The sequence below is a fragment of the Nannospalax galili genome, unplaced genomic scaffold, assembly GCF_000622305.1.
Source record: "Nannospalax galili isolate Female #2095 unplaced genomic scaffold, S.galili_v1.0 scaffold1055, whole genome shotgun sequence".
In the NCBI taxonomy this organism is placed as follows: Eukaryota; Metazoa; Chordata; class Mammalia; order Rodentia; family Spalacidae; genus Nannospalax; species Nannospalax galili.
Window position 1 is genome coordinate 1303358 of NW_008337140.1, and position 13279 is coordinate 1316636.

At 45.0% G+C, this 13279-nt stretch overlaps 1 protein-coding gene across 1 annotated transcript in view; it reads right to left on the minus strand.

The window, feature by feature from the left end:
- Positions 1-4754: 4754 nt before the first annotated feature.
- The window catches only part of Csf3r (colony stimulating factor 3 receptor), a 21889-nt gene continuing 13364 nt past the window's right edge, over positions 4755-13279 (minus strand). The window contains exons 13-17 of the mRNA XM_008832150.3: positions 9307-9453; positions 9067-9207; positions 6150-6243; positions 5968-6049; positions 4755-5602 (exon numbers count right to left, since the gene is read on the minus strand). Coding sequence (XP_008830372.1) covers positions 5126-5602; positions 5968-6049; positions 6150-6243; positions 9067-9207; positions 9307-9453 — 941 coding nt within the window. The 3' untranslated portion in view covers positions 4755-5125. The remainder of the gene's footprint in view (positions 5603-5967; positions 6050-6149; positions 6244-9066; positions 9208-9306; positions 9454-13279) is intronic.

Here is a 13279-nt window from a genome sequence, read left to right on the forward strand (position 1 = left end):
TAGCTGCATACATTCAGTGAGAGTCAAGGCCAGGCCTGACCACTAGGTATTGATTGGCACCACTTGGACAAGGAAGTCCAGACCCTAAGCTTACATTTCCAGTTTTCCTGATTACAGGAAGGGTCCCCCCATCTCACCCACATCATTGACAAGGGCAGAGCCTGATCCCTAGGGTAACTATTTAGATCACGGAGTACAAACCTTAGACCTGGCATTTCCAGGTCTTCTGATGACATGAAGGATCTCCCATTTCACCAACATCGACGTACGCACACACCCGCGCAGTGCATGTGTGTGTGTGTGTGTGTGTGTGTGTGTGTGTGCAGGCTCGACTGTGCCACAGTGCATGCTCATACATGTGTAGAGGTCAGAGGACGACTTACAGAAGTCAGGTCTCTGCTTCCACAATAGGCTTGTACACCAAGTGCTTTTACCTATTGAGCTATCTTGCCAGCCCAGCCACCAAATTTTTGACAAAGGTGTCGAAAAGATTCATTGGAGAAAATATAGCCCTTTCAACAAATGGTTCTGGGAAAACTGGATACTCACATGTAGAAGAATGAAACTAGACCCATATAGCACATTCCACAAAATCAGTTCAGAATGGATGAGATCTTAATGTAAGACCTGAAACTCTGAAACTATTAGAAGTAAGTAGAGAAAACATTTTAAGATATCAGCATAGGTAAGGACTTTCTGGAAAGGACTCCAATAGCACAGGAAATAATTCCAAGAACTGACAAATGTGTTTGCATAAAATTAAAAAGTTTCTGGGATGGAGGGCTGGAGAGATGACTCAGTGGTTAAGAGGACTGGCTGCTCTTGCAGAGGACCTGGGTTCGGTTCCCAGCACCCACATGGCAGCTGGAGTTTGTGACGCCAGTTCCAGGAGATCTAATGCACTTGTCTGGTCTCTGAGGGCATTGCACAGACATGGTTCATTTACATACATTCAGACAAAATGCTCATACATGTAAAATAAAAATAAAAATAAAAAGTTTCTGAGGGGCTGGGGATATAGCTCAGTTAGTAGAGTACCTGACCAGAATGTACAAAGTCCTGGGCCAGTTCCCCAGTAGTACATAAAAATGGCATGGTGGAGGGGGGCTGGATAGACATCACAGCAGTTAAGAGCAGTGGCTGCTTTTGTAGAGGACCTGGGTTCAATTATCAGCACCCACATGACAGCTTAACAACTCAAGGGGAATTTGATGTCCTCTCCTGACCTCCATGGGCATTGCATGACACAGGTGCACTTACGTACATGTAAGCAATACACCCATACACATAAAAAAACAAAACAAAACCCTGCATGTTAGCACATGCCTTTAATCTCAGTACTTGGGAGGTGGAGGGAGGAGGATCAGAAGTTGTTTAAGTCATTCTTAGTTACATATCAGGTTTGAGGCCAGCCTGGGCTACATGAGACCTTGTCTTTAAAAAAGGGGTGGGGCTAGGGATATGGCTCAGTTGATGAAAAGTACCTGCAGTACCAGCATGAGGACCTAAGTTTGGTTCCCAGTACCCATGTAAAAGCCAGGCATAAAGTCTATAACCCCACTGCTTGAGGGTGGGGGTGGAGACAGGTGGATCCCTGAAACTCATGGACCAACCAGCTTAGCCAAAACCATGAGCTTCATGTTCAGTGAGAGACCTTGTCTCAAAAAATAAGGTAGAAAGTGAAGAGGAAGACACCAGAGGTTGATTTGTGGTTTCTACACATGAACACACATCTCTCTCTCTCTCTCTCTCTCTCTCTCTCTCTCTCTCTCTCTACTCTCTCTCTCTCTCTCTCTCTCTCTCTCTCTCACACACACACACACACACACACACACAGACAACATGGTAGTAGAAGGGGCATTGTGAGGAAGGAGGAAGAGGTCTAAAGGCAGCGAGAGGGTACTGAGGGAAGAATGACATAATATTGCATGTTTTCTCTCCAGTGTAGAATCTGGATTTTAAAAAAAGATGTATATGTGCCATGAACAACAGGAGAGGAACCCTTTAGGAGCCAGAGGGGGACTGGTGAGAGCGGGGAATGTAGGGACAGGAGAGGGTACAGCGATGTGCATCTATGAAAAATTTCATAATGAAACTCAGGACCTGGGTTTGGTTCCCAGCACCCACATGGTAGCTAACAACTATCCTTAACTCCAATTCCAGAGGATCTGATGCCCTCTTCTAGCCTCCTTGGGCATTGCATGACATGGGTACACTTGTTTAAGTGCAGGCATGCAGACAAACACTCATACACATAAAATAAAAATTTAAATGTGCACAGGATTGGCAAGATGGCTCAGCAGGTAACAGCGGGTTGTCCTCTGACCCTCGTGCAAGTGCTGTGGCACATGCACATGTGTCCCCCATATAAATAAATATAATAAAAATATGTGTGTAGCCACCCCTCACCATCCCCCAAAGAATACCTTATTCTTTAGATACATGGAAAAAAATTTTTTTTGGTCTTTTTGAGACAGGGTCTCCCTGTAGCCGCAGCTGTCCTGGAACTCACTATTACACCAGGCTGGCCTTGAACTCACAGAGATCCGCCTGCCTCTGCCTTCTGAGTGCTGGGATTAAAGGCGTGTGCCACCATGCCCAGTGGGGGGGAAAATCAGTCTTCTTACTAGTGTTCCAACCCAGGAATGTTTTTCTCAGGGTTCTAGGAGCAAACTCTTTGAAATGTAATGATCAGAAATGATGGTGCACTATCTTCCTTCTAGTCTATGTTGGAGGGGAGGACCCCAGCTTCAATGATGTCTAGCTTCATTCTGCAAATATTTCTGCAACGTATATTTGAAAAATTTGTTTTATTTTGGATAATACAGGTGGCTAGCTCATTTACAAGGTGGATTTAGAGTGAACTCTGTGTGAAATTGGTGCTGTAGAGGACTGGTTTATCTTGAGAAAGTATGTGATAGGTTGTATCCACTTGTATATAAAGGGTAAGATTGGGGCTGACAAGATGGCTCAGCCGGTAAATATGCTTGCCACCAAGCTGATGACCTAAGTTCAATCCCCAGGACCTACATGGTGGAAGGAGAGAATCAATTCCTGCAAATTATCCTCTGACCTTTACACATGCTGTAGTGCCCATACACCCATACACTCACACACACACACACACATACACACATTTATATAATTCTATTAATAAGTAAATTTTTTGGTAAAGTTTTTATTGAAATTTTCTTGTATTTCATAAGGAACATCTTAATCAGTCTTAATCATCTTTATACCCCCTTCCCCATTGGCACCCTCCCATAGCCCCCCTCCCACCCCATTGGAATTCATACACTTTGTCATTTGTTAGGCCTATTGTGTCAAGTTAAGTGTCCCCAGATGTCCCTTAGTGCAAGCTCATCCACTGGGGTCTAGGCCCTTTCCTTTAAGAAGATTAGCTCTTCCTCACCCAGAAAAGATTTTTCTTTTTTAAGGATAATATTTGTCTTTGTAATCTCCTTTTTTTTTTTTTGGTCTTTTTGAGACAGGGTCTCTGTGTAGCCCCAGCTGGCCTGGAACTCACTATGTAGACCAGGCTGGCCTTGGACTCACAGAGGTCTACCTGCCTCTGCTTCCCGAGTGCTGGGACTAAAGGCATGCACTACCATGCCTGGCTTGTAATCTCTTTTTTTAAAAAAAATATTATTTTTATTTTATGTGTATAAGTGTATTGCCTGCATGTGTGTAAGTGCACCCATGTCATGCAGTGCCCGTGGAGGTCAGAAGAAGGCGTTGGATTCCCCTGGAACTGGAGTTACAGATGGTTGTTAACCACCATGTGGGTGCTGGGAATTGAACCCAGGTCCTCTGCAAGAGCAGTCAGTGCTCTTAATTGCTGAGACATCTCTCCAGCCCCTATCTTTTAAATCTCTTTAGTAAATGGCCTGCCATACATATCACATTTTGGTTTAATGCTTATTAAATAATATAGTTCTTTTAATCTTGGAAACAGGGTTTCTGGGTTGGAAAGAAATTTCTTTCTACCTGTCCTGGAGATCAAACCTTGAGCCTCACACATACCAGGCAAATGTTCTACCAGGGAGGTATGTCCCCAAACTTAAGATCTCGTTTTTAATTATATTTCCTTGGTAAGTCTTTTTTAAAGTTACGGTTGTGCTATGTAGCTCAAGGTCAGCCTTTGACTTGCTGTGCATCACAGGTTGATCTCAAACTCACAATATTCCTGTCTCGGCCTCTTAAGGGTTGGGATTACAGGTGTGTAGCACCTTGCCCAGCATGCCTAGCCTTTTCCCAGCTCTCTTCACCATATTTCCCAGCACTCTGACCTCCTCCAAATAAGCCTTGCCTCTGTTTCCTGATAATGAGTTTTAAGTCTCCATCACCAGTATGGGGGGCTGTCTATAGGGGTTGAACTGCCCTGTTTGAATCTCACTGCCAGCACAGGAGCTAAATGCCAAGTGAGAGTTGGCTAAAGGAAGGAAAGAAAGAGGGAAGGGAGGAAAAAAAACAGATGAATGATTCTGAGAAATATCCTCCCAACTGCTGGGCCTTAAAAAGTACAAGACACTTGGGCACACTCAAGAGTTTCTTTTTGGGGGCCAATGAGATGGCTCAGTGGGTGAAGGTACTTGCCACAAAGCCTAAGGACTTGAGTTTGAACCCAGGGCCCATATGGTGGAAGGAGAGAATCAATTCCTGCAAGTTGTCCTCTGACCTCTGCGTGCACCCACACATATACAAAATAAACAAATTATTAAAAGTTTATTATTTATTTTTTGCTTAACTTTTGAGACAAGATCTCCTAGGTAGCCCAGGCTGGCCTGGAACTTGCAATCTTGCCTCTTCTTCCCAAGTGTTGGGATGATAGGTATACACTAATCACATTTGGCAAGGATTTCTAAAAACACCATCTGAAACTCAAAATATAAAATCAGTTTAAGAGACTGTAGGGAACATAAAAGGCTAGTGGTGGGCTGGAAGAAGCAGTGTTTGGCTCTGAGTATGAAGGAGGGCCAGCCTATGGAGGTAGGGGTGATGGAGAAGTGCTGGGGGCCAAGGATGGAGAAAGACTGAGCTTTTCTGCTTTTCTGTTAGATTTTAGTGGTGAGTTCTTTTCATCTGAATAGGACAGGGCCTTCAAGATGCAAGGACCCAGGAAGTCCTAGAAACCCTCCTGTTCTTCTATTCCATGGACCCGGAGCCCCTGAAAGAGGGCAAAGTCAAAGGGTGATCCAAAGACACAGTCATCCTCCTGGCTTGGGGGTAGGGACACAAGGGTCTCCAGGGGGCTAGGCTGGAACCAAAGGTTTTCATATGACTTAGGACTGGGTGTGAGGCCACCCAGGAGGGGCTGAGTGGAGTCACAGCGAAGGTATTGACCAGGTCCTGGGCTGGTGGGGCTGCCCAGTACCTGCCCATAAAGGACTTGGTCACTGGTGCCAGATGGGGGCTGGAACTGGATGGAAGATGCTTTTGGGGCCCCTTGGAGTACGTAGGCCTGGACTAGGGTGGGGAAGCTGCAGGCCTCTGAGCTGTCACTAGAATCCCAGGATGTTGACTTCTTCTCTTCCTCCAGCACAGTGATCTTGGTGATGGATGGTATGCTGGGGTCCCAGAGGCTGGGCACCTGGAAGGTTTCCTAAACACAAGGACATGAAGTGAGGATATACTTTATCTCCAGTGTCTGACCCAGACATTATCTATTCCTGAGTTAAAGCAGTTGTGGGGCTCTTCCTGATGTGTGGTGGAGCACAAATCCATCTACTTGCCTAGTGCCTGTGTGTTCCTAACCCGTGAGACTCCCTGCAGCGCCCACGCATCCATTGCATTGTGAAGCAACGAAGTTTGAGATTGAAATTCAGGCCTACATCCCTTCAAAGGGGTGGGGGTGGGGGCACTGGTTGGAAGTGAGGCTTATGCTGTGTGCCCCTCAGAAGGTATCCATTTAGTGACTGTCCCTCAGCTACCAGCTACAGTCTATACCCCTCTCTACCTAATGCTCACCTCTGCCATGACGGTGGGAACCCAGGAGCCCAGGCTGCTGTGAGCTGGGTCAGGCACACTTGGCCATAAGGAATTCTTCCTGCTAGAGAAGAGGGCAAGTAAAGGCCAGGTCAAGTCTGGGCCTGGAAGGGACTAGATTTCTCACCACCTCACTCATGGGTGACAGTCTCAAAAACACTCACCTAGGCTTGCAGCAGAACCAGACAGTTGCACAGAGGCTGATGAACAAAACCAGAAAGCCAAATAGGCCCAGGAGGATGTATAGCTCAGATGCCCCTGGGACCAGGGAAGGCAAGGGGAGGTTAGTGCACAGCAATCTCTAAAAAAAATTTTTTTTTGTCTTTTTGAGACAGGGTCTCCCTGTAGCCCCAGCTGGCCTGGAACTCATTACGTAGACCAGGCTGGCCTCGAACTCACAGAGATCTGCCTTTAATCCCAGCACCCGGGAGGCAGAGGCAGGCAGAGCTCTGTGAGTTTGAGGCCAGCCTGGTCTACATAGTGAGTTCCAGGCCAGCTGTGGCTACAGGGAGACTGTCTCAAAAAGACCAAAAATAATTATATTAATTTTATGTGTATGAGTGTATTGCCTGCATGTGTGTAAATGCACCTGTGTTGAGCAATGCCTGCAGAAGTCAGAAGGCATTGGACCCCTTGGAACTGGAGTTACAGGTGGTTGTTAGCCACCATGTGGGTGCTGGGAATGGAACGTGGGTCCTCTGCAAGATCAGTCAGTATTCTTAACCACTGAGCCATCTCTCCAGCCCCGACACAATCTACTTTTAAATTTCCATCTGACTGTATTAGGAGGCATTATATTGCACAAGTTCTTCTGAAAGTTGGGGACATGGGAACTGACAATGTTGTTGATCTCTGTGATACATGTTTAGGTACGTTCTGGGGATCAAACTCAGGTCCACAAGCTAAAAAAAAGATTTATTTATTTTGTTTTTTTTGAGACATGGTCTCCTTGTAGTCCCAGCTGGCCTGGAACTCACTATGTAGACCAGGCTGGCCTTGAACTCACTGTGTAGACCAGGTTGGCTGAGTGCTGGTACTAAAGGCATTTGCCACCACACCTGGCCACTTACTTACTTTAATTTTGCCCTCATGTAAGTGTACATTGAGTATGCAGTGCCTGTGGAGGCCAGAAGAGGGCACTGGATCCCCTGGAGCAGGAGTTACAGATGGTGGTTAGCCACTATGTGGATGTTAGGAACTGAACCTAGGTCTTCTGTAAGAGCAGTTAGTCCTTTTAATCATAGAGAAATCTCTCTAGACCTCAGTTTGCAGCTTTTAACTGTAGGTCATGACCCTGTAGGGTAACTGAATTTGGAAGTAGTGAAAATTTTGGTAGCAATAAAAGTTTCTGGAGCCGGGTGTGGTGGCGCATGCCTTTAGTCCTAACACTTGGGAGGCAGAAGCTGGTGGATCTCTGTGAGTTCAAGGCCAGCCTGGTCTACGTAGTGAGTTCCAGGCCAGCTGGGGCTACAGGGAGACCCTGTCTCAAAAAAAAAAAAAGTTTCTGAAAGTGCAAAACCAAAAATTGATTAAAAATCAAATAGGAAATGAATCTGAGAAGTTTCTGGCAGTGCTCACCCGTGTTATATCATGTGACTTCACTGCACCCTGGTTCTGAAGACAAACATATGCAGTTTGCACTGCGTAGAGTGGCAACGGACACTGGCCAAAACACCGGCTCAGAATCAAGACTATCATATGCTGTGAATTATGGTGTTTTGACTGTATGTACGAAGTTTTCTGCTCTAACAGAAGCATACTGGTTTAATTATGGAAAACAAAGCTTTTAATATATTTTCCTACCATCATTTCTTAGCATGTGAATATCAAATTAGTGTATCTTTGAATTATATCATGTTAGAATGTTTGATTTTAAAAATTGCTGTTTTGAGTTTCTGACTTGAGTTAAAAAAATCATTAAATGAGTTTGAGATTAGGACAGAATTTCCAACAATTTCTGAAATGGCCCCCAGCATACTTCTGCTATTTTGTACAACATATTTATGTAAAGTTGTATTCTCAGCTTTGATGAGTAAAAAATCAAAATATTGACCAACTCTGAAAAACATCAAAGATGCACTATACTCTGCAGTATCTAATATTCAGTCAATATTTAATTATTTATGTAAAAAATAATTCATTTCATTACAGGTTTATGTTAGTCTTTAGTAAATGATAAAATTATACATATACCAAATAATTGTTTTAAAATAAACTTCTTTATGATTTTTTAAAATCAGAAAATGCTTGATCTATGTGTCTATTTTACATTCCTACATACCAAGGACTGTGTAAAAATTTCTTGGGTGAAGCCAGGCATGGTGCTCATGCCTGTAGCCCCAGAACTTGGGAGGCAGAGGCGGGTGGATCTCTGTGAGTTTAAGGCCAGCCTGGTCTACATAGTGAGTTTCAGGCCAGCTGGGGCTACAGGGAGACCATGTTTCAAAAAGACCAAAAAAAAAAAATTCTTGGGTGAAAACGGGTCAAAAGTGGAAAAGGTTAGGGGCTGGAGAGATGGCTCAGTGGTTAAGAGCAGTGGCTGCTCTTCCAGATGACGTGGGTTTGATTCCCAGCACCCACATGGGATCCAATGCCTACTTCTGGCCTCTGAAGGCATTGCATATACAGGCATACTTACATACATGCAGGCAAAACACTCATACCCATAAAGTAAAAATAAATAAGTAAATAATTTTTTTTTGTCTTTTGAGACAGGGTCTCTTTGTAGCCCCAGCTGGCTTGGAACTCAATATGTAGACCAGGCTGGCCTTGAACTCAGAGAGATCTGCCTGCCTCTGCCTTCCAAGTGCTGAGATTAAAGGCATGTGCCACCATGCCTGGCCCAAATAAGTAAATTTTTAAGTGGAAAAAGTTTATGAAGCTCTGGGTTGGAGTACATGTAAGTCAGGGACAATGAGTGGGGCTAGGTTTCTTTCCCCAGGAGGGGATTCTTGGATGGGCACAAGTCTCTTCCCCTAAACCTGCAGATGCAGAGGTAGTTCCCTATTACTTTGAAAATTAGAATTGCTTGAGGCAGGGGTCACCCTCCCAACAGCCACCACTGCCAGTCTGCCCCCTTACCTAGGGTCAAGGTCATCAGGGTGAGGCCCGTACTGTTGGTGGCTCCTGCCCGGCTGGTGGCCATAAGGATGACATGATACAAACTGGCAGGCTCCAGGTTGTGTAGGACAAAGCCGTGGGAGGAGGTATTCATGATGGTGGCTGTGGGTAAGGTAAATGGTTAGCCTGGGGTGCTAAAATGCCTCTATGATAGCTGAGCCTTCTGGGCTGTGGGCTGTGGGCAGCTGAGGAGAGACTCACAGAAGGACTGGTTTTGAGCGTTGGTCCAGAAGATGGTATAGTGGGTAAGGGGTGTCCTCCCCAGCTCAGGGGGCTTGGGCACCCACTCCAGCTGTGCCCAGGTTCTGCCAATCTGCTTTAGATGCAGCTCCGGGGCATGAGGAAAGGCTGTGGGGAGAGAGAGGTAGATGGGCTGAAGGGAATGAGGCAAGTGAGTGTGACTGGGCTCTGGTGGGCTGCTGGACCCAGGATCTGGGACGCACTGTGGACAAGTGAGAAAGGAGTCCAAGAAGCCAAGCATGGTAGTGCATGCCTATAATCCTAGCACTCTAGGGATGAGGCAGGATGATTGCTGTGAGTTTGAGGCCAATGTGGGCTATAGTGAAAGACCCTTTCTTTCTTTCTTTCTTTCTTTCTTTCTTTCTTTCTTTCTTTCTTTCTTTCTGGGAGGAACCGCCGCGGCTGGGAAGGCGGAGCGGACTGTGCGTGGGTGCCACAGCTTATTGGTCTTGCTCCCTTTCTTTTTTTTTTGAGATAGGATCTCTCTGTAGCCCCAGCTGACCTGGAACTTGCTATGTAGACCAGGCTGGCCTTGAACTCACAGAGATCCCCCTGCCCCTGCCTCCTGAGTGCTGGGATTAAAGGCGTGTGCCCGGCTGAGACCCCTTAAAACAACTGCAACAGGGGCCAGCAAAATGGTTCAGTTGGTAAAGCCTTTTCCCGTAATTTAAAAAAATGCTTTCAAGTTTATTGTTTCTTTAAAAATTCAGTCTTTTAGCTGTGGGATCCTGTAAACTTACAATGTTATATACTTCATTATTTAAAAAATGAAATACCAGAGCATAAAAACAATTACACTATGGAAAAACTAAAGTCCAGCAGTTTAGCTCAGTGCCTGACATCTGGCACTCACTCATGGTCTCTGGGCACCAAAGGGCTTGTGTAGCTCTACCTCTCCACCTCTTCCATCCACATCACACACAGCTTGTTTCATGGGCCCAGGCTAGCTCCACTTCACAACTGCAGTTGTCTTTGGCAGATGTCCCACAGTCCTGTCATCTCTAATATCCTGGGGTTTCTACTACAACTCAGGCTGCACCTTCACCTTTTTCTTTTTCCATCTCACTTCAGGTACTCCAACCCTGCCATATAGTTCCAGGCCTCAGGTACTCTCCATGACCCCTTCATGCCTTCAAAATCAGGACCATGTAGAAGTTTCCTATACATTGTTTACCAAGTTCTGCTACCAGCTTCATATGTAGCTTTGGCCCTTTTGAACCACAGCTTCTGTGTGCTGGGCCTGAGGAAATACTTCCCACAGAAGATTTCACCTCAGTGATACTGATCTCTTACCAATCACAGCTGGTTTCTCAGGTCCAGCTGATCAGGATTCATTATTTCAGTAATGCACAGAAAGTTTCACTTTAGTGAGGTTGGTATTTTTTTAAAAAATATTTTATTTATTATTTTTATTTTATGTGTGTATGAGTGTATTGCCTGCATGTGTGTAAGTGCACCTATGTTATGCAATGCCCATGGAAGTCAGAAGAGGGCATCAGATACCTGGGACAGGAGTTACAAATGGTTGCTAGCCGCTATGTGAGTGCTGGGAATCAAACCCGGGTCCTCTGCAGGAACAGCCAGAGCTCTTAACCACTGAGCCATCCCTCCAGCCCCAGGTCTTTTCTTAATCATAGCTGATTCTTTAGCTCCTAATAGAGTCTTTGCTTCCCTCTGAAACTTTGCAGCCAAATCTTCATTATCTGCATTTTTCAGCATTCTTATCTTCATGTTCCCACTAGAACATCTTAAGCTCTGAGTACTCACTGGCTTTTCCAGCTCAAAGTTCCAAACACTTCCACAATCCTTCCAAAAAAACAACACGGTCAAGTACGTCATAACAACCCCCACTCTCCTGATACCATTTTCTGTTCTAGTTTGCTTTAATGTTGCTCTGATAAACACCATGACCAAGAGGAACTTGGAGGAAAGGGTTTATTTGGTTTACACTTCTGATGTCACAGTCTGTCATTGAGGGAAATCAGAGCAGGAGCTCAAGGAAAAACTGAAGCAGAAACCATGGAGGAATGCTTTTTACTGGCTGGCTCCCTTATAAAGGCCCAGTACCACCTGCCCTGGTATGGCACTGCTCACAGTGAGCCAGGTCTTCCCACATCCATCAACAATCAAGACAATTCCTCACAGACATGGCCACAGGACAGTCTGATCTATGTAATCCTCCGATTGAGACTCCCTCATCCCAGGTGACACTGGATTGTGTCAAATTGATAACAAAAAGAACTAGCACAGCCCATAGCTGTCAGCTTGACACACAAATATGTCACTGCTAAACCATAGCCTTTCATTTCTAGTCCCCAATATCTTAAGTTACTGTTACAATGTAAGAGTTCAACTTTTAAAAATGTCACAGTCTTTAGAAATTTGAACACTTTAAAAGTCCAGCTGGACATGGTGGTACACACCTTTAATCCTAGCACATGGGAGGCAGAGGAAGGCATAGCTCTTTGAGACTGAGGCCACCTGGTCTACATAGAGAGTTCCAGACCAGCTGGGGCTATAGAATACCCTGTCTCAAAAAATAAAACAAAACAATAAGACAACAATAAAAAAGTCCAAGATCTCTTTAAAAATCCAACATTTCTTAACTGTGGACTCCTGTACAATCAAAAGCAAGTTACATACTTCTTATTCTAAAAGGGAAGAACCAGGGCACAAAAACAATCACATGAGGGCAAACCCAAATCTAGTAGTATAAATCCAAATTCTAGAGCTTCATGTCCAGCATCTGGAACTCTCTTGTGATGGGCTCCAAAGGACTTGGGTAGTCCCACCTCTCCAACTCTGCTATTAGCAGCACCACAGCTTGTCTAGTAGGCTCAGGCCAGTGCCAGTACACACCTGCTTCTGTTTTTGGTGGATATCGCATGATCCTGGCATCTCCAATATCCTGGGGTCTTCACCGCAACTGAGGCTGCACCTTCACCAATGGCTTCCTGGGGTCTCTGCAGAGACTCTAACCCTACAATGCCAAGCCTCAGTTGCTCTCCAGGACCCCCCTTCATGCCTTCAAAACCATATGGGAGACTCTTAAACATTATTTGCCAAGTTTTGATGCTGACTTGATGTCTTGCCTTGGCCCCCTTGGACCACAGCTTCTATGTGCTGGCCTTGAGGAAATACTTCCCAGAAGATTTTACCACAATGATGATGATCTCTTGTTAATCACAGCTGATTTTCAGCCCAGCTGACCAGCATCCATTGTCTCAGTAAAACGCAAAAGGTTTCACTTAAGTGGTACCGGTCTCTTGTTAATCATAGGTGATTCTTTAGTCCCAGGTGATCAGTAACCACAGATTCTAAATCCAAAGTACCAAAAGAATGGCCTAGGAGAGTCTTTATTTCCCTCTGAAACTTCATGAGCCAGGCCTCCAATGTCTGCATTTTTATCTTCCAAATTCCTACAGAACAGCTCATTAATCCCTGAGCGCTCAGTGACTTTTCCAGCTCAAAGTTCCAAACACTTCCATAATCCTCCCCAAACCAAAATAACATAGGTCAAGTCCATTACAGCAACGCCTCATTCCTGATACCAATTTATATCCTAGTTTCTTTCTGTTGCTGTGATAAACATCATAATCAAAAGCAACTCAAGAAAGAACTGAAGCAGGAGCCATAGAGGAATACTGCTTACTGACTTGCTCTCTGGCTTTCTCTTTTATATAATGCAGGACCACCTGCCCATATATGAGATTGTCCTGACAGACATGGCCACAGGCCAGTCCAATCTGTAATTTCTCAAGAGAGGTTCCTTCTTCTCAGGTAACTCTAGATTGTGTCAAGTTGACAATAAAAACTAACTGGCACGGCATATAAAGGTGGAAAGAGAGAACCAACCCCACAAAGTTATCCTCTGACCTCCACATATACACTGTGGTATACATATACCCACCCACCCATACCATGCATGAATAAT